Source organism: Aotus nancymaae, unplaced genomic scaffold (genome assembly GCF_030222135.1).
Source record: "Aotus nancymaae isolate 86718 unplaced genomic scaffold, 86718_ANA_hifiasm-v0.15.2.pri h1tg000064l_0, whole genome shotgun sequence".
Lineage (NCBI taxonomy): Eukaryota > Metazoa > Chordata > Mammalia > Primates > Aotidae > Aotus > Aotus nancymaae.
Window position 1 is genome coordinate 4,798,420 of NW_026988478.1, and position 26,250 is coordinate 4,824,669.

A 26,250-nucleotide genomic window follows, 5' to 3' on the forward strand; every position below is an offset into this window, starting at 1 on the left:
CATTCTGGGAAGTGAACACATATATTAGTGAGGGGAGAGACTGGAGACTTCTTGAAAGGGTATGATGGTCCAGATGAGATGCTGAGGGCTTCACTGAAGGAATGATCGTGGGAGTGGAGAGAAGGTAGATTTGAGAGGGGTTTAAGAAGAAGCATCAAGATTTGATAATAGCTTTTATATGGAATGAGGGATGAGGAGTTTGGCAGAGGCCCCCAGGCCAGGCCAGGCCATGCAAGACCTTATATTCCTTGGCAGGCATTTGGACATTTTCCAATGGACATTGAAAGATTTGTAGCAGGGTAGTAATCTCGCTAGTGTGTTTTAGAAAGATCATTCTGGGAAGTTACACACACACACACACACACACATATATTTTTTGTTAATACATGTATTAAAGCTTTGCAATGACTCCCAGATTTTTGTCTTGGGGTAAACATTTTATTTTTATATATTTTTTGAGACAGGGTCTCGCTATCACCCAGGCTGGAGGGCAGTAGTGTGAATGTGGCTCACTGCAGCCTTGACCTCCTGAGCTCAGGTGATCCTCCCATCTCAGCCTCCCAGGTAGCTGGGACTACAGGTGCACACCACAATGCCTGGCTAACTTTTTGTATTTTTTGTAGAGATAGAGTTTCACCATGTCACCCAGGCCAATCACAAAACTCCTGAGCTCAAGCAATCCTTCCACCTCAACTCCCCAAAGTGTTGGGATTACAGGAATGAGCCACTGCGCCTGGCTGGTGTAAACATTTAAAAATGTAGACTGATTTCTTTTTCATCTTATGGAGGATGGAGTATCTAAAGTACATTAAAAACAAGACAAACCTAAGACAGGATTATACAACGCACTTACCACCATGTTGCCGAAGAGCATTGCCTGGCAGCATCCCAACTGCATTTTAAACCAAACATCTGAGTATGTGTTTTTACAGTACCCTGTAACATTTAAAAATACCTTTCTAACCTTGACTTAAGTGCTTCTTGTTCCAAGATTAAATCCAATCCAGTAGTAATACAATCAACACTTAAATATTTATCTTTGAATCTTGAATCCAATAATTTTTTTTTTTTTTTTGAGACGGCATCTCGCTCTGTCACCCAGGCTGGAGTGCAGTGGCACCATTTTGGCTCACTGCAATCTGCCTCTCGGGTTTAAGCAATTCTCCTGCCTCAGCCTCCTGAGTAGCTGGGATTATAGGCATGTGCCACCATGCCTGGCTAATTTTTGTGTTTTTAGTAGAGATGGTGTTTCACCATTTTGGTCAGGCTGGTCTCAAACTCCTGACCTCAGGTGATCCACCTGCCTCAGCCTTCCAAAGTGCTAGGATTGCAGGTGTGAGCCACCATGCCTGGCCCAAGAAATTTTTAATTATATGGATGGATTAATACCATTTTTTGTTTTTAATTACATATTTTCTTATGTACAGGTAAAAAGAAGTGTAATGTCTCAAAAGTAATTCAGTTTATCAAACCTTTTTGTAAGGAATGCCAGACCAAATGTATTGTGATTCAGCGAGAGGGATTACTGAAGTTAGTGATGTTAAAATTTTCAGTGATCTACGGTTGAAGTCAGAAGATGTACACACCATTACAGTGTTAATTACAGAGTCGTGCAATCACTACAAACAATTTTAGAATATTTTACTATCAGGAAGAAACCTCATCTCTACCACTTCTTTCATCCCCCTACCCCTAGGCAATCACTCATTTACTTTCTGTCTCATAGCTCTTCTGCACATGTCATATAAATGGAATTATATAATATTCTTAGCATAATCTTTGCAAGTTCATCCATGTTGTAGCATATGTCAGTATTTCGTTCCTTATGATGGCTGAATGAGATTCCATTGTGGGGATATACCATGTTTTGTTTATCCATTTGTCAGCTAATGGACATTTAGGTTTGGTTTCACCTTTTGGCTATCATGAATAAGGAATAATATCATTAATAATGCGCTAAAGAACATTCATGTACAAGTTATCATGTGGACATGTTTTCAGTTGCTTTGGATACCTAGGAGTAAAATAGCTGGGTCAAATACTAACTCTATAGGGAGGGGAACATCACACACTGGGGCCTGTTGGGGGATGTGGGGGTAGAGGAGGGATAGCATTAGGAGAAATACCTAAGGCAGATGATGGGTTGATGGGTGCAGCAAACTACCATGGCACGTGTATGCCTATGTAACAAACCTGCACGTTCTGCACATGTATCCCAGAGCTTAAAGCATAATTTAAAAAAAAAAAAAATAGTAACTCTATGTTTAACTTTTTGAGAAACTGTCAGACTATTTTCCAAAGTGACTGTACCATTTTTACATTCCCACCAGCAGTGTTTGAAGGTTTTGATTTCTCTGCATGCTTGCCAACACTTGTTATAGTCTGACTTTTTGATTGTAACCATCCTTGTGGGTGGGAAGTGGTGTCTTGTTTCCCTGATGGTTAACGGGGTTGATCATGTACTTATTGGACTCCATCTTGTTTGGAGAAATGTCTATTCAGATCATTTGCCCACTTCTGAATTGGGTTACTTGACATCTTATAATTGAGTTATAAGTTTTTTATATCTTCTGAAAACAAGTTCCTTGTCAGATTTGCAAATATTTTCTCCCATTCTGTGGATGTTAATTTTTTTAAATAAATTCTCAAGATATCTATGTTCCATTTTATTGAACTCTACTACAGAGTTTTACAATATTTTTATGGTTTGTATTACTTTTGCTTTTACTGGAAGATAATGTAAAAAGTCTATATATGGTTATATAATATATAAATATATATAAAATTTCTATGTATTTAATGTAAAATATGCATACATGTATATAAAGTTTATAAATTATTCTGTTCTTTGTTAATAATGTGGAGAGTGGCCAGTGATGTGGTAAGGAAGTAAGGTTAGACTGTTTTAATGTTATTTTCTTATTTGTGATTATTAACAAAGTTAAATACTTTGTTGCTTATTATCTTTTCTAAAACTATGTATTTCAGAACATATGATTCTATAATTGTCTATTTTCTCTTTAAAAACTGTGGTCAAGTGTGGTGTCATGTGGATGGCACTCTTTCTGCACACCTTCTCATCAACTTGTAAACCCCGTTGGATTCAGTCCTTCATTGAGGGTACTTTGCACGCATTCTTACTTTCAATGAGGTTTCTCAGAGAATGTCTACCAGATACATAGAAGGAATTTTCAGTAGCATTTGAGAAGAGTATATTTCTACTGTTTCTGCAGGAGTGTGGTCAAATGGCACAAATAAAGCCACTTAAGAGATTCTTTACTTGTATCAGGTGAACTTGGCTACTTTGGAATGTGGAAATACATGCATTTTTTCTCTTCATAATACTTTGTAGTGTGGAAGTGTGCGCTAGAAGTTGGTTTCACTCTTTTGTTTAGCAGGAGAAAAAGGAAAGTTAAGTAAGTAGCTTGTATGGAAACCTTAATTTAAAGCATATACAAATTTAGTAATGAATGCTCTGTGGAGTTCATTCTGGTTCTGTGGGCTGCTCGTGATTGCTAATTAAATTTTCTTTCTTTCTTTCCTTTCTTTTTTTTTTTTTTGAGATGGAGTCTCACTCTGTTACCCAAGCTGGAGTGCAGTGACACAATCCCAGCTCACTACAACCTCTGCCTCCTGGGGTCAAGCCATTCTCCTGCCTCAGCCTCCCGAGTAGCTAGGATTACAGGCGCGTGCCACCATGCCCGGCTAATTTTTTAATTTTTAGTAGAGACGGGGTTTCCCCATGCTGGCCAGGCTGGTCTCGAACTCCTGACCTCCTGATCCGCCCATCTCAGCCTCCCAAAGTGCTGGTATTACAGGCGTGAGCCACCACGCCTGGCTGCTAATTAAATTTTTGAAGGTGATTCTCTATCCCTCCCCTCCAATACACACAAGGAAGAAAAAAGATTGTTCAGGATTCTGTGGTGATTTATGTGGACTGTGAAAATGTATCACGCCTGTTATCCCAGCGATTTGGGAGGCCGAGGTTGGTGGATCACCTGAGGTCAGGAGTTCAAGACCAGCCTGGCCAACGTGGTGAACCCGTCTCTACTAAAAATACAAAAGTAAGCTAGGTTTGGTGACACACGCCTGTAATCCCAGCTACTTGGGAGGCTGAGACAGGAGAATCACTTGAATCCAGGAGGCGGAGGTTGCAGTGAGCCAAGATTGTGCCACTGCACTCCAGCCTGGGTGACAGAGAAAGACTCTGTCTCAAAAAAAAAAAATGTATTAATGTAGTAAAATGAAGGGTAACATTCAGGAGTCAAAGAATTCTTAAATGAAGGCATGCCCTTTATTTTAGCAAAGCAATTGCCTATATTTAGTGCCTATGGGGATGTTAGTATTATGAGACCAGGCAATATTGCAACAAAAGGGAGATAAGAAGGAATAGCAAAGAAGGGAAAGGTGTTTTCTCACGTAGGGGAGACCTGTGTATGTTTATAGGCAGGAAGAAACGCTGAACACAGGAGAGGGACTAGGAATCTTATGGGTGCAGCTTGGCATGGAAGAAGATCATATTATTCTCCGGTATTGAAAAACGGAAAAGCAGTATTTATAGAGAGATATTGTGAAGTTGAAACAAGTTCCATATGGCCTCAATTTCAGAAAAATATGGCTTAAGACATTCTTTATCTCATTTATGTATTGTAAAAAAAAATCCACAAAACAATTCAGAAAATACAAATTGGTGGGGAGAAAAGAAATGAAAAGTTATCCATAGTTTCACCAAGGAGACATCACAGCACTTTTGAGCTGCGTGGAACAGTACAGGATAGTACCAGCCATGTGTGGCTGCTGGGTACTGGGAATGTGGCCAGTGCAGTAAGGAACTGAATTTTTCTTTTATGTTATTAGTTTAAATAGCCACATGAACAGTGGAGCTTTGTTTTTGTTTGTTTTGTTTTTTTCACCCTCTAGGAGACAGATTCTCACTCTGTCGCCCAGGCTGGAATGCAGTGGCACGATCTCGGCTCACTGCAGCCTCTGCCTTCTGGATTCCAGCGATTCTCCTGCCTCAGCCACCTGAGTAGCTGGGATTACAGGCACATGCCACCACGTCCACCTAATTTTTGTATTTTCAGTAGAGTCAGGTTTTCACCATGTCGGCCATGTCTGGTCTTGAACTCCTGGCTTTGTGTGATCCATCCCCCTCAGCCCTCCCAAGTGCTGGGATTGCAGGCGTGAGCCACTATGCCTGGCCCAGTGGAGTTATTGACCATTCCTTCATCACAGCAAGTTCCACTGGACAACACTACTCTAGAGTATTTCTTCCTTGGCTGTAAGAGTTGTTTCAATGTAGTTGTTGTTTTGGTGAGCACAGCAGTGCCTGACTGTATGTTTTGTTAAGTGGCCATCCCTGCTTACTCGTACCAGCCTGTGGGAAGGCATGGGCTTTGTGCAGCCTCCTTATGAAACTCTTGGACTTCTGCAGTTGTCTCACACTTAAATATGCCATTGTGGAACCATTTTCTTCCCTCTCCACTTCCACCAACTTCTCTTAGGTAGGCTAGATTTTCAGTTTGCAGAATATCCTCTGGCCAGTGCAGGGAGGGTTGGCATATCTCCCTTCTTTATAAGGCATGAGCTGGGCTTTGGGGCCACTGTGTGGCCACATTGTCCCAGACTGTAGCAAGCAGACCCTCAGGATGTACTTGTGGAGGGTGGAAGTCTGAGTGATTGGGGGAGGGAGAAGGTGCCTGGATAGCTCTATTTCTGTTCTCCATCCATCTTGCAGTACCACTTCTGGATCTAGTACTCCCTCGACTCCACCCACACTACCCCACCTTTTTGTCTAGGTGCATCCACTGTGGTGTCGTCCACCTGACCTTGGCCTTGCTGAAAAGCCACATCCAGGAGCGACACTGCCAGGTTTTCCACAAATGTGCATTCTGCCCCATGGCCTTCAAGACTGCCAGCAGTACCGTGGACCACAGTGCCACCCAGCACCCCACGCAGCCCCACAGACCCTCCCAGTGAGTGCAGCTCCAGGGCCAGCAGGCCCTGTGGGGCAGAGAGGAGCCTGGGTGCTATAGGGGGTGGCATAGGGATGGGTCAGGGAGCTGGGATTAGGGGCAGAGGTGCCTGGGGTCATACTAAGGATGTCCTGAGGCAGGGGAGCATCCACATTGGCTCAGGGTAGTGCTTTCCCAAACTTTCCCAAACCCTGGTTCAGAGAGAGCAGAGGTGGGTGCAGGGGCTGCGTGGTTCTGCCAGCAGAGCCTTGGCCATCTCATTCCCTGGGGCTTGTCTCCTCAGGCTCATTTATAAGTGCTCCTGTGAAATGGTCTTCAACAAGAAGAGGCACATTCAGCAGCATTTTTACCAGAATGTCAGCAAGACGCAGGTGGGCGTCTTCAAGTGTCCTGAGTGCCCACTCTTGTTTGTGCAGAAGCCGGAGTTGATGCAACATGTCAAGGTGGGATGCCTTGGGGGAGGATGCTGGGGAGGAGGGCACATGCCTTGGCCTGGGGGTCTGACTCTGTGCATCTTTCCCCTTGCCCAGTCAGTAATCGCTCTCCCCATCCCCAGAGCACCCACGGTGTTCCCCGAAATGTGGACGAGCTGTCAAGCCTCCAGTCTTCAGCGGACGCATCCTCAAGCCGCCCTGGCTCTCGAGTTCCCACTGAGCCCCCAGCCACTAGTGTGGCTGCTCGGAGCAGCTCCCAGCCTTCTGGCCGCTGGGGTAGGCCTGAAGCCCATCGCAGGGTGGAAGCCAGGCCGCGGCTGAGGAACACTGGCTGGACCTGTCAGGAGTGCCAGGAGTGGGTTCCGGATCGGGAGAGCTATGTGTCCCACATGAAAAAGAGCCACGGTCGGGTAAGTGCAGCCACACAGTCACAATGCAGAGCCCAGTCCTCTGGACTTCTTTCTGTAAGTCAGAAACCCTAGGGTTCCTGGTGCTTTGGGCCTGGTGGCTACCACAGATCTTGAGGTCTTTGGGGGTATCCTCCTTTCTGCGCATGGCATCTGAGAAGAAAGATGTACCCAGAAGTATTTTAAGCTCTGATGCTTTGTGTGTTGCCACCTCCTTCCGTAGACATTGAAGCGGTACCCGTGCCGGCAGTGTGAACAGTCCTTCCACACCCCCAACAGCCTGCGCAAACATATCCGCAACAACCACGACACAGTAAAGAAGGTCTACACCTGCGGGTGAGTCCCCGGGATGATAGTGAGGAGGCCTGAGGTTCAGAAGACTCTGTCCATGGCACCATGGGGGTTTTTCTCTGCTGCAAGATCAGGTGTCTAAGACAAGAGACAAGTGAGTTTCCAATGGGAAGAAACTGTGGCTAAGTGAGAAATCAGAGGCAGGTCAGAAACCAGCTTCCAGAACCTGGTAGTTCCTGAGCCCTCCCCCGTTACTCTAGCCCTGGACTGCATAGCTTCTCAGTGACGAAGCACCCTGAGGTTTAAGAAGAGGAGTGGTGATGTGACCTTGTACCTCTGAGGCCTAGAGGCTTCTACACCATCTGCCTGTGCCTTGGAGTGTACCCGGCCCTTTCACTCTGACTGCTAGCCTAGTACTTGGGTCTCTGGGCAGTGACATAGGGAGTGTCCAGTGAGACTGTGGCTGAGGGCCATGTGTCAAGAGTGCAAGTATTCTGATGTGCTATTGTCTGCCACCTTGGCTGGCCTCTGGCTGGATCCCTCTGGGGAGTACCCAGCACTAGCCAGCCCAGGAGTCTGCTCCAGACTCCCTCCTTCCTGGCTGTGGTGTCAACAGCACTCAGGGAGCCTGCGACCCGGACTCTTATTTGACCTTTCTGCTGTGCTTCTGCAGGTACTGCACAGAGGACAGCCCCAGCTTTCCTCGGCCCTCCCTCCTGGAGAGCCACATCAGCCTTATGCATGGCATCAGAAACCCTGATTTGAGCCAGACGTCCAAAGTCAAACCTCCGGGTGGACATTCCCCTCAGGTGAGTGTGGGCTCCCTGCCTGCCGGAGCTGGCTGCTCAGTGAGGCTTGGAGCTGGAGGGGCATTAGGAAGGCTGCTGTTACGGCCACGGAGCAATCAGAGTGACAGCTTCCCTCGGTGTGGGTCACTCTCTAGTCCTGTGTGACCCGCCTGGGCACTGGACACAAGTAGAGGATAAGGACAAAGACCCATAAGGTGGCCTGTCAGCCTTTTGTTACTGTTGCCTCCCTGTCACCATGGCCCCCTCTGTAGGTGTGTGCTGTGCTCTGTGGACATTGGAGCATTTGCACATACACCATTCTCTTTCTGCCTCACAGCGGTCCTGAGGCAGGAGCACGCAGGACTGCCTTGTCAGATGAGGATAATGATGTTTGGCCAACTCACCTCCCAACCTTCTCACTAGTTATAGGAAGAGCCAGGCCTAGAACCTGCTATCCTGGTTCCTTGCCCTATGATCTCATCCCGGTTCCATGCCCTGTTCCGATTTCTGGAGCAGCCTGGTTTTTCCTCCTCACTGCACCTCTTTCCATACCATGGTAGTGGGGCTGTTCCACAGAGGGGTCAGGTATGTCTGGGAAGCCCTAAGAGCTGCCTGGAGTTTCAGGGCATTCTCAAAACTTTCTTCCCTATTCAGATGGTGTCAGTGGTTGGCAAAGGCCCTTTCATGCATAGTAGCTGGGGATATTGATCGATTTTTTTTTTTTGGCAACACCTGTCCAATTGTAAAATGCACATCCTCCCTTCCCCTAGAATGCACATACCCTTTGACCCAACAATTGCACTTGTAGGATTTATCTGTTAGAGATCTTTTGCCTTGGGCATAAAGAAGTCTGCTCAAGGATGTTTGCTGCAGCACTATGGGCAGTAACACAGATGAAACTCAACTAAATGTCTGCCATTGGGCACTTCTCATCTCCACAGTGGGTTAGTGTGCTGCCTTTAGAAGAATGAAGCCTCTGTATGTTCTCCCATGGAGACACACTCCAATACATGTTAAGTAAAAAGCAGAGTGAAGAAAAGCATGCATACGCTGGGTGCGGTGGCTCGTACCTCTAATCCCATCACTTCGGGAGGCCAAAGTGGAAGGATCACTAGAGCCCAGGAGTTTGAGACCAGCCCGGGCAACATAGGGAGACTCTGTCTCTACAATAAATAAGTAAATAAATTTGCTGGTTGAGGTGGTGTGCACCTGTAGTTCCATCTACTCAGGAGGCTGAGGTGGAAGGATCGCTAGAGCCCTGAGGTCACGCCACTGCACTCTAGCCTGGGTAACAAAATGAGACCCTGTCTCAAAAATGAAATGGAATAAAATAAAAAATTAGCTGGGTGTGGTGATGTTCACTTGTCCCAGCTACTCATGAGGTTGAAGTGGGAGGATCGCTTAAGCGCAGGTCAAGGATGCAGTGAGCTGTGATCGCGCCACTGCACTCCTGCCTGGGTAGCAAAGTGAGACCCTGCCTCAAAAATCTAAAGAAAAGAAAAGTATTCATGGCATGCCATCATTTTGTCAAAGACAATAGTTTGGTTTTGTATATGCATAGGGTATCTCTTGGAGGAGTCACAAACCCAGGTAATATGTTCTTTGGATAGCAGGCCTGGGGAGTGGGGTAATCTCTATACCCTTGCCATGCCTTTGGAGTATTGTGCCACATGCATAGGTTACATTACAAAACAAAGAATTGAAACAAACCAAATGTAAACCAGCGTTCAGGGCTGGGGTGACCCTGGCCTGGGTGGTGCCTTTTTTTGAGTCCTTGGGCTCATGGTCATGTCTGGGGGCTCATTCCAGGGCTTGGCCTGGACTCTCCTCACGCTGTCTCTCCTTTCAGGTGAACCATCTGAAAAGACCAGTCAGTGGAGTGGGGGACGCTCCAGGCACCAGCAATGGCGCAACTGTCTCTTCCACCAAAAGGCACAAGTCCCTTTTTCAGTGTGCGAAATGTAGTTTTGCCACAGACTCAGGGCTCGAGTTTCAGAGCCACATACCTCAGCACCAGGCGGACAGCTCCACAGCCCAATGTCTCCTCTGTGGTTTGTGCTACACCTCTGCCAGCTCCCTCAGCCGCCACCTCTTCATTGTCCACAAGGTGAGAGACCAGGAGGAGGAGGAGGAGGAGGAAGAGGAGGCGGCGGTGGCAGCGGAGATGGCAGTGGAGGCGGCAGAGCCAGAGGAGGGCTCCGGGGAGGAGGTGCCCATGGAGACTAGAGAGAATGGACTGGAAGAATGTGTTGGCGAGCCTTTGTCGACTGACCCAGAGGCAAGGAGATCGCTGGGCCTGGCCCCTGAGGAGGAGGGTGGCCAAGATGATCACAGTCAACCACAGGCCTCTCAGGACCAGGACAGCCACGCACTATCCCCTCAGGTGTGACCTGAGGCTTTGCAGTGTGCACGGTCAGGGGTGGTGCCGAAGTGTCTTCCACCTGCTGTGCGGACCATGGGAAATAAAAGGCTCTGCCCTTGGTGTGGGTGTGAGTGTGGCTGGTTGTACCCTGGAGTAGTGTCTGCCCTGAGCTGCCAGTGCTGGGTATCCCCCGGCCCCAGGAAATGTGGGGTCAGCCAGGACCCTCACAGCTCTGATTTTGCTTCTGTTATTTATGGCTTTGTGCTGCTTCTTGGTACCCCATCTCTTGTCTGTGTCCTTCCAACCCCAGGCTGCTTATGTGGCCCAATCCCAATGCTGTCCGCTACGCTTGAACCCTGCAGCGGCTGTGCTCTTCTGGGAGGTTCCTGCTTGCTGCCTTCAGCCAGAGCGCTCCTCAGAGCTCTATTTTCCTACAGACACCAGCCCTCCTTCCTGCAGCCTGAGAAGGAGGGAAGGAAATGAGGGCTGCTGACACAGTCCCTCTGGGAGAGCTCTGCCTAGCCTGGTTTGGCGAGGGCCCTTGTTCACCTTGCCCTTCCTCCCTGTCTTCTGATTCTTTTCCCTCAAAATAGTCCTGAGAACTAATTGTCACACTGGCTCACCATGTCTCTGTGAGTGGGGTGGGAGAAACCTCTGCTGCACACCTCTGTTTGGAACCTGGGGAAAGCAGGAGGTAAGGCCAAGGCAGGCACCAGGAGCCAGACCCCTTGAGAAGGCGCTGTGGGTGGGTCTTCACTCTGCCTTTCCTGGCAGGTGGGGTTGGGTCACACAGACATTGGAATATTTGTACTCCTGCTCTCATGCCATTTGAGAGGCTGCTGCTCGAGGCAGGCCAGCCCCTCCTCCTCTTGGCTACACTCATGTTGCTCAGACTATATTTCAAATAAAAAATCTTCTCACCATGCAGGTAGGCTCTTGTATTCCTCTCCAAGTGAGCCTGGCCCCACCCTGTTCCACCCAAGGGTCTTTCCCAGACTTCCCCTGTTTGTTCCATCGCTGAGGGAGGACAAGACTTCCTACTGTCTAAGGAGGGTCTTTAGATTCTGGAGCTTGTGGTTAGGAAACCAGGAGCCTTGGACTTCTTAGTTCTCTAGAGACCTGAAGGCGCAAGGGGAGGGCTCCACAACAGTCGAGTCACCTCCAAGGTCTCCCCGGGCTAGTGGCATTGGCTTTAGGGCCTGTTGAAATTTTCTGGGCACCTTCATCTTTCCTTCAGATAATTTTAAACCCAGGAGAACCACTTACTGGGAAGAAGGGAAAAGGGGATGGAGAAGAGGAATTTTATAATTTTCTTAACAGCATTCAAGAGCTTTCTTATTTCTTACAGCATTGCTGCTGCCACAGAGAACTCAAATGTGGCAGAATTGGGATTAGACTTGGGAGACTGGCTGTCTTTTCACCGATGGTGGAGTCAGGGCCCGCCCAAGCACGAGGAGCAGGCTGCGTGGAGGTGTCCTCTGACTTCTAACCCGGGCAGCATGGCGCTGGGCCCAGCAGGATGTAGTGCAGTGAAGGGAAGGGGATGCTGGCTGCGTTCATAGAGGTCGTCCTTCAAGGAGGCATTAAATATCAGTTATAAATTATTAAGTCAGATAAATATGCCTGACCTTTTCACAACTGAAAAAAAAATATGTTTTTTTTCCTCTATCAAATGCCACGTTTTTAGTGGAAATGCTAATGGCAGCGGGAAAGGTTGCCTCAGTTTCAGACAGACTCTCACCGTCTGCTACCTTTTAATGACTGTTCTTCCTGGCAAGGTTTCTACCTCCCTGCCTTCTACACTGGCAGGGGGCAATCCAGGCCTGTTTCCAGCTACCTGGAAAGCCAGAGCTAGCCGTGCTGTAGCTGTTGTCCCATCCCTAATTCTAGTTGCAGGGAGCCATCCTTGTACCCTGGGCCCATTCACAGGAACAGGTTCCAGAGGAAGCTGATAGAAGGGTTTGAAATGACTGGCTGAATCCCTTCCTGCTCAGACACGAGAGCTGGCGAGCAGGCAGAGACGGTGGAATTGCAGGTTTGACCACCCGTCCTGACCCCAGATACACATCTCTTTCCTGGGAAGAGCATGAGTTGGAAAAATGCTGAGCCACTCCCTGGGAAACCTGGGTCCTGGCCTGGATTCTGCCTTTAACCAGCTCTTAACAAATCCCTTAACCTCACTGTCTCCTCCCCTTCACAATAGAGTTAGTAATTCCCATCCAACTGGCTTCCCAGCCTTTTGTGAGCTCATGAATGTAAAAGTGTTTTCTAGTTTATAAAACACTATATGTATGTGGGGAAATCTTTACTTGACCTTAGGGCATGGAGGGTGGAGCATATTTTGTCTGCTGTTTGGACTTGGATGCTGATTATCAATTATGAAGTGGCCCAGGACACCTAGCCATTATTTAGTAAGAGTGATGATAGTAACATTTTAAGCCCTGCTTGTGCGTCCAGCATCTTGCTGAACACTTTCTGGTGATTCTCTCCTTTAATCCTCACAAAGATCTCACAGTTGTCCTCCATTTTACAGAGAAGAGAACTGAGGCTCAGAGAGGTTAAACGATGTGCAGTGGCTACCTGTAGTGATGGTGCTGAGTCAAGCTGTCAACCCCTGCGCTCCTCAGTGACAGACTGCTTTGACAGGCTGCCAGCTCGTCAGTGGTTTGCAGCCTTCCAGACATTTGCTTTCCTACTTCTGTAGTTGGGGTGCCCCTCCAAGTGCCAGGTTCTCTTTGGAGTCCATCTGTGACTTGTCAGACTTGTCACCCCAAGGAGGGCCTTGAGTATCACACTGTGACATTCCGAAACACACGTGGTGTCTCTACAACCTTTCATTCTCATTGAGATTTACCTTGCCATTTGAACACCATCATTTTTTGAGAACTGTCTAGAAAAGATTGCCTAACGCTGACAGGGAACACATGGTTCCCTCAGAGTCCAGTATCTTCTGGTCTTTTCTTTTTCAAGATTTTTTTTTAATGGTTGTGCTATCATTTGTCATCATCAGAAAATGCTTGCTGTAACAAGCATTTATCTTCACATTGTACTGCAGCGAAGGCTCTACTGATCAAGTTAAACAGATAAGATCCCTGCCCTTGTAGAAACTACAATTTAATACACTCTAAGACTTGACAAATTACTTAGTATTTATTTTCCAACTGCTTTATCTCTGTAAAATGATATGCTCAATTACTGTAAGCTAATGGTTGTAGAAAGAACTTTCCCTTATGTAAAGAGTCTGGTTTTAAAAAATTGAATAATTGTGGCCCAGTAACCTCAACACTTTGCCTTCCCCAAGACTGACTGAGGAAGCTCTGCCCCGTTCACCGCTGTATATTCAGCACCAGGCAATTTCTTTTATTTTCTGTTTGTTTGTTTTGAAAAATTAATACATATACATGGTAAGACATTCCACAATACGAAAAATACAGTTGTATTCCACAATACAAAAGGGTATACAATAAACAGTAAGCTTCCCTATGGAGGTCAGTCTCTAGTCCCCTCTCCAGAGTTAATCACTGTTATCTATATGTTGTGTATCCTTTCAGAGCAATTCTATGCATTTACAAGTTTATAAATATGTATATTTATATATCTATTTTTAATACAAATAGTAGAATTCTATACACAGTGTTCTGAAGCTTGCTTTCTTCACTTATATAGTATTTTGGAGATTATTCCAAATTCATACATTGGGTCAGAGTAATTCCTTAAAAGTTCCTTGCATATAATAGTGGTTCAAAAAGTATATGGATGAATGAATGAATGCCTGCATGAATGAATGAATCTGATTCAACTGGTAGCTACAGTTTTCTCTCGGGGTCTGATCTACTCAAGACAGCACCTTCTAGATTCTAGAATGTGTCCCCCTGACTAAGGGGTTCAGAATACTATTCACCTTCTCCAACAGATGCCACAAGAACTGGGCACAGGAAGCCTTGGGCCCTTGGAGGAAAAAGTCAAGACTAGGACCCCAGGTCCCAAGTAAGGGTTTTTTTCGGGTTCTTACTTAAAATGCGTTTTTCTTTATTGGAAAATGATGTAACATTTTAGAGAAAATTAAAAAGCACACGTATTTATAATCTCTCCCTCCTACCATTGCGGTTGTTTATTTTGCCTATCACTTTCCAATTCTTACTCAGCACATTCGTAATTGAATTTATAGTAAAATGATGATAGTAGTAGTGGTTAACATTGAACATTCCTATTTGGCAGACATTATTCTCCAATTAGCTTCATAACAATCCTGTAAGATACATAATACTATTATTCTGTTGGAGGCAGTAAAATTGAGGTTCAGAGTAGTTGAATGACTCTCTTAAGGCCACGGAGCTAATGAGGGGCAGAGCTGAAATTCACGCTCAGCGGTGACTAATACTATACTGTCTCTAATTTTGTACCTACTTTTCTCCACTTAACATGAAAAATGTCCAGTACATGTTTCTACATAGCCTTTTAAGTCATCATTTTTAATAATTGTAATCACTTTCATCATGCCAAATCAATATAATTAATAATTTCCTGTTCAACATTTAAATTTCCTACTTTGTCGGTGCAGTGAAATCCTGGGCATAGAGCTTTTTGCTTCTGCAGAATTATTTCCTTGGGAGTTTAGCCCTATTTTTTTCTTGAGTAAACTCACTGGCAGAATGATAGAATGGAGAAGGCCGTTGTCATAATCGTAAGCAGATGCCCTAGGGTGCAGTCTCATTTCTGTAACTGACAGTCATTTGGTCTCTCCTGGCCTTAGTTCTCTTATCTGTTAAATGATGGGGTTGGTTTATATCTCTGTGGATCTTGATTTTTATCTTCCCATTCTGTATATGTTCACATCAAAATAGACCTTCCTAAAGGCAAGAACTTGTATTTCCTCTTTTGCTTAATTTTTTTGTTTACTTTTGACCTAGATATATACAAAAATGGAAAAGATCCATTGTGAGAAGACCGGGAGAGGCCTGGGCTGGGAAGAGGCTTTTCTAAGTTCCCTTGAAGATGTGGAGTTTATATCCTGGGCCCAACAGACTAATTGCTGGCTCCTGACCACACACCCTCTTATCTAATGATTGCTTTATTTTGGGACATGCCTAGATTTGTCCTGCATGGAATCGGAGCAGGTGGACTGGAGAAGACACTTGGCTGTGGCAGCTCTACCCTTGAGTCCCAAATTCCCTTTCCAATCAAATGAGAATCAGGAGTGACTTCTCATTGCCAGTAATCCTTTAATTGGTGTCCATTTACCCAAGCGCAGCTGTGGCCACACAGCTATCCAGTCCCTGGATAGAAGCATGCCAGAGTGGTCAGCTCATCCCAGAGCGGCAGGACCTGGAGTGTCCACCCTTTTGGAACAGAGGCTCAGCTGCCTGAGCTGGGAGCTGTGGCAGCTCTTGGAGGTAAGTGAGACAAGCAGCAAAGAGCCCTGCAGACCAGCTGGCAGGAAGGGCCGCTTGCAGCACAAGGCAGTGAGTTCCCACAGGTGGGCAGGATCAGCAGAAAGAACTGGGCTTTGTTGAACTCAGAGCTAAGACTTTAGAATGAGTGGAATCAAGAGAAGGAAAAATAGAGGAAACCGGAGGGGTTGGATAGGTATTTGATTAATTTACCATGCTGTTAATGACATGCATTGAGATGTGGCTTGAGGAGCTTTGAGGACTGGAGCAAGCCAGGGATGCTTCATAAGTAAGTTTTCAGTGACCCCTGACCTGTGTCACAGCTTGTGGAAAGGGCACCTCAGCATGAGTCCACATGAGTGCCAAAGAGGCAAAATAAGACCTTGGAAGTCTTCTGACCAGAATGAAGGTGATGGTCGTTGTACTCTACTTTGTACTCAGAAGCTCACGTGCGAAGTATGACCATTCATGGCACAGTAGTTTGAGGTAAGCATTGGCAAAGTGCATGCATCCAGAGAGGAACATCTTGCATGGCCTGAGGCTCTCAGTGCCATTTTGTTCAAGGAGTGGTTGAGGAACTTAATGTTTCATCAAGAAAAGAGATATTTCATGACCAGTATTTTCACATCTTTGCAGGGCTATCATATCAAAAAGGAGTCTCAACTTCTGTGTGGCTCCAGAGCAGAATTTGACTCAGGACAAAAGGAAAATCTGCCTGAAAATGAAATGGGCTCCTTGGGGGAGTAGCACATTCCCACTCCTTGGAGACATGCAGGCACAGGCTAGGGCCCCTCCACCAGGGTTGTCTAGACAGTGCTGAGGCCCTGCAGTGGCAGGAAGCGGACAGAGGTATAGGGAGTACTTAATGATGGCCCTTCCTGCCAGCTGTGATCAGTCCCTGCCGCCCATTTCCTCTCCTCCACATAGATAGGGTCACATGTGTCTCCCTTAGTCTCTCTGTGTCCCAGGCCTAGGGACCAACTCTGGCTCCTGGGTGCCCCATGTTAATTCTCAGGGACTGACATCTGACCGCTGCCATTGGGTGGGCTGGCTCTGACCTTATGTTTCAGCTCTAGTCATTGGGTTGCTTCCACCTTGTTCAGGAGGCTAATGTTTGCAACTTCATAACCCAATTCTGTTAACCCATTATTGCTTGATATTGTGGCTGGCTCCTCTTGGGCTCTTTCGAGAAGTTTGGTAGTGAAGTGAAAGATGGGGTTGATAGGGCGTGGTAGCTTGTACCTGTAATCCCAGCACTTTAGGAGTCTGAGGCAGGGGGATCACTCGAGCCCAGGAGTTGGAGACCAGATTGAGCAATATTGGGAGACACTGTTTCTTCAAAAAATTTAAGAAAAAAAACTAGCTGGGTGTGGTGGTGTGTGCCTATAGTCCTAGCACTTTGGGAGGCTGAGGGGGAGGATCACTTGAGCCCAGGAGGTCAAGGCCGCAGTGAGCCATGATCACACTACTGCACTCCAGTCTGGGTGACGAGTGAGTGACCCTGGGTGACCCGGTTTCAACAAAAAAAAGGGGTAACTATTTTAGAGACAAGCAAACATTTGATCATCCTCAGGCAGTGGGGAGAGGGAAGGAGGCCTGGCAGGGGAGGCAGAGAGCTGTTAGAGTAGGGCTGCTGAGAAGGCCAGCAGTTTGAGAGGCTTGGAAAGGAAGAAAACATAGGAAGCACAGGTTAGTGTGACACAGGGACGACACAGACAACCTGTCCTCCTTAAAGCAGATGTTCTTGCCCAGTGCTCTCACTTTCTCTTCATTTTGAAGGAACAGTTGACCACTGCAAGTGAGGAAGGCAAAAGAGATTGTAATCTTTTTTGTAACAGTTGCTGGAGGGAAAGGAAAAGGTCAGCTTGGGAGAATGTAAAAGGGTTGCCAAGCTTCCCGAGCCTGGACTTAGGCTGGAAACCAGAAATGTTGGCCAACCCTGGAGCAGAAAGCCCACAACCCAATTCCAGGTTAGGAACTTGCCAGGTAAACTTAGCAGAGGGTCAAGGGCAAGTGCAATGAGTTCCCTAAAGAAGGTGTAGTTGAAGTTCTTGTCCACTTTGCACTGTGTTCATGTGTGAATAGGGATGAGGTGGGGGTGGAGCCAGGAAGGAGTTCAAGAGCATAGAGGCTACAGGGGAGCTGACATTTTAGAGGTACAAGGTTCAAGTGGTGGGTGTTTGATTGAGATGTGAAAGGGAAGTGAGGGTGAAGTTCTTTGCGAAGACAAGGTCATTGGACCTCTGCCAGGGTGTTGGCTGTCATCAGAGAGGCTAGGATGATGGTAGGGGACCAGAGCCCGCCATGGTTGCACTCCATGTGAGGTGACCATTAGTTTTCATCAGTTCAGGTGGATGGTCAAGGGGAATGTGGAATGGTGTCCTAATGGCTAATAATATTGGGGTTAAGGATTGGGTAATGCGTGCCATGGCCAGTGCTTCAAAGGAGGATGGATTGTCCTCTTTGAGTTTTGTTAACCCTGGAAGAGAGGGGGCTGGGTAGGAAAGGGAAGGGACAGAACTAAGTTAAAATAAAAGGCATGTTCAAACTCATTCAGACCTAGTTGAGAGGGGCTGGCCTAGTTGGGTCTGAGTGTCCTGGGAGATTCCGCCATTCTCTAACAGGGAGCAGGCAGCTTCCTTTGTTGCCGTGAGTGTGTTCACTAACACAAAAACAGGCCCAAGATTTTCCTACTACAAGGATCCAGTTTATTCTGGGGCCCCAGGAAGTTCAAAATAACTGAGAGAAGGGATCCTGGCACCAATAACAAATTCCTACAGTGCTTCTTCAGTGCATGGCAAACACTGACTGCCTTGTGCTGCGTTGTTTGCTTTGTTTGTTTGAGACAAGGTCTCGCTCTGTCACCAGATTGGGGTTCAGTGGTGCAATCATAGCTTACTGCAGCCTCCAACTCCTGGGCTCACGTGGTCCTCCCACCTCAGCCTCCTAAGTAGCTAGGACTGCAGACGTGTGGCCAGCTAATTTTTAAATTTTTTGTGGAGATGGGATCTCACTTTCTTGCCCAGGCTGGTCTCAAACTCCCAGACTCAAGCAATCCTCCTGCCTTGGCCTCCCAAAGTGCTGGGATTACATGTGTGAGCCACTGTGCCTGGCCAGTGTTACTTCCTAATGCAGAACCAAGGCACATGCTCTTCTGTGCTCTTTCAGCACCATGTACGAACCTCTGTCACAGGATTTGTAATGATTCTGTTTTAACTGTTCTCCAGGCTTGAGACGTTCTTGAGGGCAGAGAGTATAACTTATTCATCTCTGTACCCTCAGCACCTGGCATAATGCCTCATGTGTAATAATAAATACCTGCTGAATGAACAGCTATGACCTTCAGGATCATAAATGGAATGCCCCACTCCATTTTACAAAAGAGAAAGCTAAAGCTCAGGGATGGCAAAACATTTGGCCAAGGTCACACGACTGCTTAGTGCAAGAGTAGGATTAGCCTCTGGACTCCTAGCCTAGTCCTTGTTAGACAAGGAGGTTCAAGTGGTGGGTATTTGATTGAGATGCACGCAACTTTCCATGTCCTCTTTCTCTTGTTAGACTGTGAGCTTGGAGAGGAAGACATTATTGACCTCTCCATCCCTGAGTGCCTCGACATTCCTTACTCAGCTCAGCCCCTATCACGAACTTGGTTGAGGACAGAGAAAGTCTGCTTGTTAAATTTGCAGATAGCAGGAAGCTGGGCTCCAAATCTTGGCCGGACGTGGTGGCTCATGCCTGTAATCCCAACACTTTTGGAGGCTGAGGCAGCAGGCTCGCCTGAGCTCAGGAATTCAAGACCAGCCTGGGCAAAATAGTGAGAAAAAAAAAGCCACTTTTTTTTCTCTTAAAATAATGCTGGGAAGGATAGATTACCTTATAGGTTAGCACTAGATGATGGACAGAATTTAAAAAGATCTAGACAATATGGAAAGAAAATGTAAGGATAGGAAGATGAGATTTAACTTAAACCAAAAAGGTAAGATTGTGTATGTAGGATAATAAGACTTTAGGAGTGGGGAAGACTGATGAACAGTGGTTGCTTGTTGAAAACTCACAGGCTCCATGAAAACTTGAGTCAGTGAAATAATTTGGCTGACAATTGGGAAAGTTGTTAACAGTGTCTGGAACCCGGACCCACACTAATTTAGGTGCTAATTTAGTTGTAGGTTGCTATGGTCTCGCCTCTGCAGAGGCCACATTTTCAAAAGGAAATTGGTAGGGTGGAGTGGGTAACTAGTGGCATCATATCCACTGTCATATGAGAAATGGCCTGGAACGGAAGTCCAGAGTCCCCAGAGTGCTAGGCAAGCTCCCAAGGCTCTAGCCCCTGCCTCGTCATCCTCTCTCTACTTTCCTCTCTACTTCATGCTCAAATGACATGCATACCGGCCTGTTTCATACCTCTATATCTTTATACATACTGTTCCCTCTATCTGGAATATTCGGTGTCTCCTGCTTCTCACCCATTACAGTCTACTTGGTGAGCATCTGTGTAATTTACAAAATCCTTCTCAAGCTTTACTTTCTTCCTTGTGGTTGGAAATAGATGCTCGGTGCCGCAAAGAAAAATTAGCACTGAGACAAAGGACCTTTCAGCAATGCAGTTTTTACTTCCTGGACTGCAGGAAAGGTACTCTTGCTAGCCAGCTTGCCCAAGAGGACAACGAACAAAGGAAAACAGACACGTTTATCCCTTACACATTTGGGGTCGTCCTTACTGCTGAGTCTGATCTCCGTTGGCTGGAGCCAGACCTTACGATCTAAACTAAACCCCGATTGGCTAATAATTTAAAACTTTTCTAAATAGGTAAAAGCATGGAGAGCTGGGACATGCCTGTGAGCACGTCCAACACAGATATCTTGTTTAAAGTACAAGGACATAAGAATGTACTATGTGCCTGTAAGCATGGCGTGTCTAACAGCTACATAGGATAGGGCTTAACATAGTTTGTAGCACACTTATTCTTTAGCAAGAAAGGAAACTTTAAAAAGGAACTTTTCTACTTCCCACACTTGTAAACTGTCCTAATCCAGGCAGAACTAACCACTCTTTTCTCTAAACATTGGTGCTCCCCTATACATAGTTTTAAAATTGTAGGTTTTCCCCTGCATGGTATGTTGCCTGTCCCACCTATTAGACTGTGAGCTTCTTACAGGCAGAGATCCTGCGCCCTGCCTCTAGCACCTGTGCCCTAACCTGAAACATGGGTGTTCACATGCTTTCCCACCCACCCCTTTTTTTTCTCTGCTGCTTGAACCAGCATACATGATTTACACAAATGAACCAAAACTTCAAGTGGGTTTTCAAATATTTGAAGGGCTACCCTGTAGATGACTGAAGATTCTGTGCACCTCCAGAGAGCCAAGAGCAAGAATGAATGGGGACATGGGATGAGGAGATGAATTTGGGATCACCAGGAGAGAATACTTTAATATTGGTCAGGATGCTTCTCCCAACAGAAGCCTGAATTGGAAATAGCTTGAACAAAGGGAGAACTTCTTTGGTACAAAGATTCCAAGGAAAATTTGAACTGCCAACCTGCAGGAAGACCAGGGACAAAGCCGGACCCCAGGAACACCTGAACAAGGGCACCTGAAAGCCATCAGGACCCTGTGCCCTTCTCCTCTGCTTCTCTCTGTGCAGGCTTCCTTATTCCTCCCTTTAAACTGGCTTACTCCACACAGCAGGAAACATGGGTGCTGCTGACAGCTGGGTCCTCACAGCTCAGTTTTCCACCGCAGAGGGTCTGGCTTTCTTTTCCAATTCCAGTTAAAAATGTTTTAGAGAATGTTATTGGCACAACCAGGGTCTATAGTCAGGGAGATGGGGTACCATGAATAGCCTGGCTTGAGTTTGATGCCAGTCAACTGAAGCCAGGAGTGGGATCATGTGAGGACAAGGTAGTTGCCATTGGAACCATACAGAGTAGGGGAAAGTCATTTCCAAAAGGCGTGGGGATGGGTGCAGCTTGGAAAACAGAGGGGTTGGACTCCTTTGCTCCCACTTTCAACAATTACAGCCAGCGAGCTTCAGGTACTTTCTGGATGCTTTCAGGAAAATAGGAGAAGGAAGGATGGATAAAAGTCTGTGGGCATTTCCAATATTTAGACCAGGTTTCGGCAGTGCTTGGCACTAGTTCTTGGAAATTGTTGCATGATTATTTTTCTGGGCGTCAGGACTCAGCCCATTTCCCCCTCTGGTGCTGAGAAATGGAGGCTGAAGGAGTGAAGAAGGAGGTTCAGTCATTCTAGAAGTGTTAATTGACCCCCTAATCTATGCTAGCTACTGGGGGTGAGGGGGCAGACAGGAGAGAGAGATCCCGAGGGGTTCCAGCCTCCCAGGGACTCAGGTCACTAATGGAGGTGGCCGGGCTTGTCTACGTGCTGGACCAACAGCCACTGGCGAGGCGAGGCGAGGGTCAGTCAGGCCTGGTGCCGGGAAGAGGGCCGGTTCTTCGGCTCCTTGCCCAAGCTGACTAGCGGTGGACCTGGCTCCCCTGGCCCCGGCCAGGCCTCGTGGACCCTTCGTTTGCAACACGGGACAGGAGCAGGGGAGGAAGGCTGGCGGGGAGCCGGGTCCTGGGAGCTCCACGAAGGGGCCTGTCCCGGTCTCCGTGTCCAGGACCCCCGCCGCGCCTTCCTCCCGAGACCTCCGGGGCCTCGCCCGACGGGGCGCCGCCGCAGACACAAGGCCCGCCGAGGGAGCGGACGCGGAGCCGGCCCTGGGGCGGGCACTTGGGGCCCGGCGCCCCCCGGCGTCTCGGAGCCGCGCTGCCCGGGCCGGGCCGGGGGAGGGACAGCAGCAGGTGACGACGGCCCGGCCACCGGCTATAAATAGGGGCGCGCGTCAGCGGCGGGCGGGAGCGGCGGCGGCGGGCAGGGGCCGGGAGGCCGGGTCCTGGAGGGAGGGCGAGGCGGCGGCGGGTGCGGGCCGGTGGTCGGGGAGGGCGGCGTCATGGGGTCGCGGAGGGCCCCCAACCGAGGCTGGGGCGCGGGCGGGAGGTCGGGGTCGGCGGGCGACGGCGAGGACGACGGCCCGGTGTGGATCCCCAGCCCAGCCAGCCGCAGCTACCTGCTCAGCGTGCGGCCCGAGACCAGGTGAGTGGCACCGAGGGGCAGGGTGGTCCCGCGCTCCCGGAAGGGCTGCCTGGCCCCTGGAGGCCTGGGCTGGGCCTGCGCCCTCGAGCTCTCTCAGCCCCAAGGCCCAGGGCCTGGGGACGTGGCTGGGCTGGAACGGCCTTCATAGCCCCTTGAGACCCCTCAGGATCCACAGGCCTCAGGCCTCTGGCAATGCGAGGCTCAAGAGAGGACAAAGACTCCACTTGGGGAGATCTCACTGGGGCCCGAAGGCTTTCCTATCGCCCCCGCCCCTACCCTGCTGCTCCCTGGCTTGGGATTCCACAGCTAGCGATAAGGAAAGCCAGGGTGGCTGAAATTCCTCCCTGGCGTAAAGGGAGGGGGAGAGCACTGGTGGGGAGCGGGGGAGCACTGGTGGGGACAGGGAAGGGGTGCTGGGGGGCTGCCCAGAGTAGGGGCTGCTTAGCTCAGGGTGGGGAGGGTCCCCAGGAAGAAACAAACCTTTGTAAATAAGGTTCCTCCTCTGGGCCCAGGACTTGGGTCTTCCCCAGGACCTGAGTGGGGGCTGGTGAGATGTGGGGTGGGGAGAGGTACTGTCTGGGGACGTTGGGAATTAAGGACTTGGAGCTCGGAGGGAGCCAAGTGCCCTGTCCAGTGTGGGGAATTGAAATGCCAAGGGAGGTGTGGAACTGATGAGCCCTTCACTGGTCTTCCAAGAGTTAAAGAGGTGTGGAAGCTTTGTTTCAGGAGCTAGGCCACCCACAGGTAGAAAGACACGAAGACAACAGACACACATACAGGCAATCAAAGGCACACAGACACACATGGACACGTGCATTGCCATGGAGACAGGCACTTCCTGCTCCCTGTGGGCAGCTCAGTTTCCCTCCACTTCTGGAGTCTGTTTTCCAAGGGGACTTGTGTTGAGATAGTGGTTGTTTCATAGCCTGAGAACTTGGCGCGTGTATTATGCAGAAAATAGCCATTCCTCCAAGAGGCTGTCCAGAGACCTCTTGTTCTCCATTCCTAAAGCAGCATAAAAACAGGCATCAAGGACATTCAGGAAAAGTCCTGGGCACTTCCTCGTGAATTGGCTGAGTCCTGTTGACCTTGGAGTTGGGAAAGTTCAAATGTAACTGGAACCGGTTTCTGCATAAAACTCGTCAAATGGTGTCACATGTCTGTGGCAGAGCTGAGGACTGATGTTAGTGACTGAGTCAGACTCAACAAGGGCCCAGGCTGCCAGGAAAGAATACCCCTTTTTCCTACTCCTGGCTCTACAGATAAACTGGGATGAAATTTGGACATTTATTCCAGTCCCTAGAGAGGCTGCCTCCCTGTGGGAGCCTCACACTTGTCACAGTGACTTCTCTGGGCTTTGCCTCCTGTGTTTGGCCTTTGTCAATACCAGTGGAGCAAACAGAAGAGGCAGAAGCAGAGTCCTTCTTGGAGACAGCAGCAATGGAGGAAGGGAGGAAAGAGTGCCTTGAAAACCTGGCAGAATGGGGAGGGCAGGGGATCTGGGCTCTTAGGAAAAGGGCTGGAGAGTGGACACAGTGCTGCTACCTGGCTGAGCAGTTGTATGGTAGATAAATGTTAGTTGCACACCTCATGACCATAAAGCTTGTGCCAGCCTGAGAGCTAGAGGTGGGATAGAAGTGGCTGGCTTCAGTCCCTTTGGACCTAAATGGGAATGTTCTTAAAAGGAGTTTCTTTGATCAGGTACCTGGAGGGGCGGGACAGGAGGGGTGGGAGACAGCTTTGGACTTTGGGCTGTGTTTTGCCCCTGCAGAGTTTTTTACTGCTCCTGCCAGCTAGCCACAGACCCCTAGAGGTTCTGAGAGACAAGGACAGCCAGATTTATCTGGTCTCTGGAAAAGCCTTTGGCCAAAGTGGGGAGAATGTGACTGGGGCTGCAGTGGGGAGTGGAGAGGGCGAGGCAATTCCCACTTCTCTAGCAAGGGCTGCCTGTGTTGGAGGGAGACATGACACTGTCGGCTGTCCCTCAGAACAGCCTCACTGCTTGTGTGGGTGGGGAGGGCTCTCTAGAGACAGGGAGAAGCACAGTCCCTCGAGAACTTTGCCAGCTATATTGGTTCCAGCCCAGCTGAGCCCAGACTATGCCAGAGTCCTGGCTGAGAGGCAAGCTCTATCCCCAGTCACTCTTGCCTCCAACATCTGGGTTTACCTTCACACAGGTCTGTTATGGAGCTCTTCAGGCATCATTCTCATGGGCCCCTGTGAGGAGGGGCTGCCCTGGGAGCTGATGGACAGCTGAGCTGGTGGACACCACAGGCCTTGGTGGAGGGCCCAGAACCTCTCTCTTCATGCACCTCTCTCTACCCCACAGCTCTGAAAGGGTTTCCAATCCATGTCCTTGCAAGAATATTTCCAGTGCCCACTGGGGTCAGAGGCCCAACATGCTGATAGTCCCACCAAACTGTAGGCCCAGCCCTTCATCGCCGGCATCTAGGACCTCATCCCTATTGAATAGCGAGCTGCGGGTAGGCTAGAGAAGTTAAGGGGCTACAACTGGGTAGAAGAGGTTATGATTCATTAGCTTCTATGGACACTCAGAAGTTCCAGAAGCCCCTGCCCCCTGAATTCTTGGTCCAGGTGGGCTCAGAAGTCCCAGAATCTATGATGTTACTACACACAGCTTTGAAACAAACTCTGCTGTTCAGCGTGGGTCAGCCAGGCTGTGTAGGGCTTTTAGGGAAACTGAGGTATCTGGCCAGGATTGTCCTAGGGCCTTTTATGTCCCAGAATAGATGAAAGCCAGGAGGGATGGAGGCCCCCAGCTTCTGTGGTCAGTTCTGGTTTTCTCTAGCCTACTTCGCTCTTTTATGTATTTATTTTTTAAGTTTAGTTTAGGTTTTTTTTTTTTTTTTTTGAGATGGAGTCTCACTCTGTCGCCCAGGCTGGAGTACAGTGGTGCGATCTCTGCTCACTGCTACAACATCCGCCTCCTGGATTTAAGTGATTCTCCTGCCTCAGCCTCCCAAGTAGCCTCCCGAGTACTCTGGGATTACAGACACCTGCCATGGCGCCCAGCTAATTTTTGTATTCTTAGTAGAGATGGGATTTCACCCTGTTGGTCAGGCTGGTCTTGAACTCCTGACCTCAGGTGATCTGCCCACCTTGGCCTCCCAAAGTGTGGGATTACAGGCATGAGCCACCATGCCCGGTCAAGTTTAGTTTTTAATTATTTATTTTTTATAAAGATGGGGTCTTGCTATATCACTGAGGTCAATCTTGAACTCCTGGGCTCGAGCGATCGATCCTCTCACCTCAACCCTCAAAGTGCTGGGATTACAGGCATGAGCCATTGTGCTCCGTCCCAACTTTGCTCCTTTACGAGGAGACTTTTTTTTCCCAAGCCCTGAATTCCAACCCTCCCCCAACCTTTTCTTTCTTTTTTTTTTTTTTTACTATTCTGCTTATGTATTAATTCCCATTTTGAGAGATGAAGGGTGGCATGAGGAACTCTTTAAAGCCTTTCTGCCCCAACATTTGATGCTTCTCA

At 48.2% G+C, this 26,250-nt stretch overlaps 2 protein-coding genes across 6 annotated transcripts in view; both read left to right on the forward strand.

The window, feature by feature from the left end:
• ZNF592 (zinc finger protein 592) overlaps nucleotides 1-13,884 on the forward strand; it is a 54,826-nt gene extending 40,942 nt beyond the window's left edge. For all 5 annotated transcript variants that reach the window (XM_021677492.2, XM_021677491.2, XM_012448993.3 and 2 more), the window contains 6 exons: nucleotides 5,799-5,975; nucleotides 6,259-6,418; nucleotides 6,532-6,819; nucleotides 7,040-7,152; nucleotides 7,781-7,916; nucleotides 9,745-13,884. In XM_021677492.2, coding sequence (XP_021533167.2) covers nucleotides 5,799-5,975; nucleotides 6,259-6,418; nucleotides 6,532-6,819; nucleotides 7,040-7,152; nucleotides 7,781-7,916; nucleotides 9,745-10,284 — 1,414 coding nt within the window. In that variant the 3' untranslated portion in view covers nucleotides 10,285-13,884. The remainder of the gene's footprint in view (nucleotides 1-5,798; nucleotides 5,976-6,258; nucleotides 6,419-6,531; nucleotides 6,820-7,039; nucleotides 7,153-7,780; nucleotides 7,917-9,744) is intronic.
• An 8,703-nt stretch (nucleotides 13,885-22,587) lies between these two features.
• Nucleotides 22,588-26,250, forward strand: part of ALPK3 (alpha kinase 3) — a 58,284-nt gene continuing 54,621 nt past the window's right edge. The window contains exon 1 of the mRNA XM_064366193.1: nucleotides 22,588-22,745. Coding sequence (XP_064222263.1) covers nucleotides 22,603-22,745 — 143 coding nt within the window. The 5' untranslated portion in view covers nucleotides 22,588-22,602. The remainder of the gene's footprint in view (nucleotides 22,746-26,250) is intronic.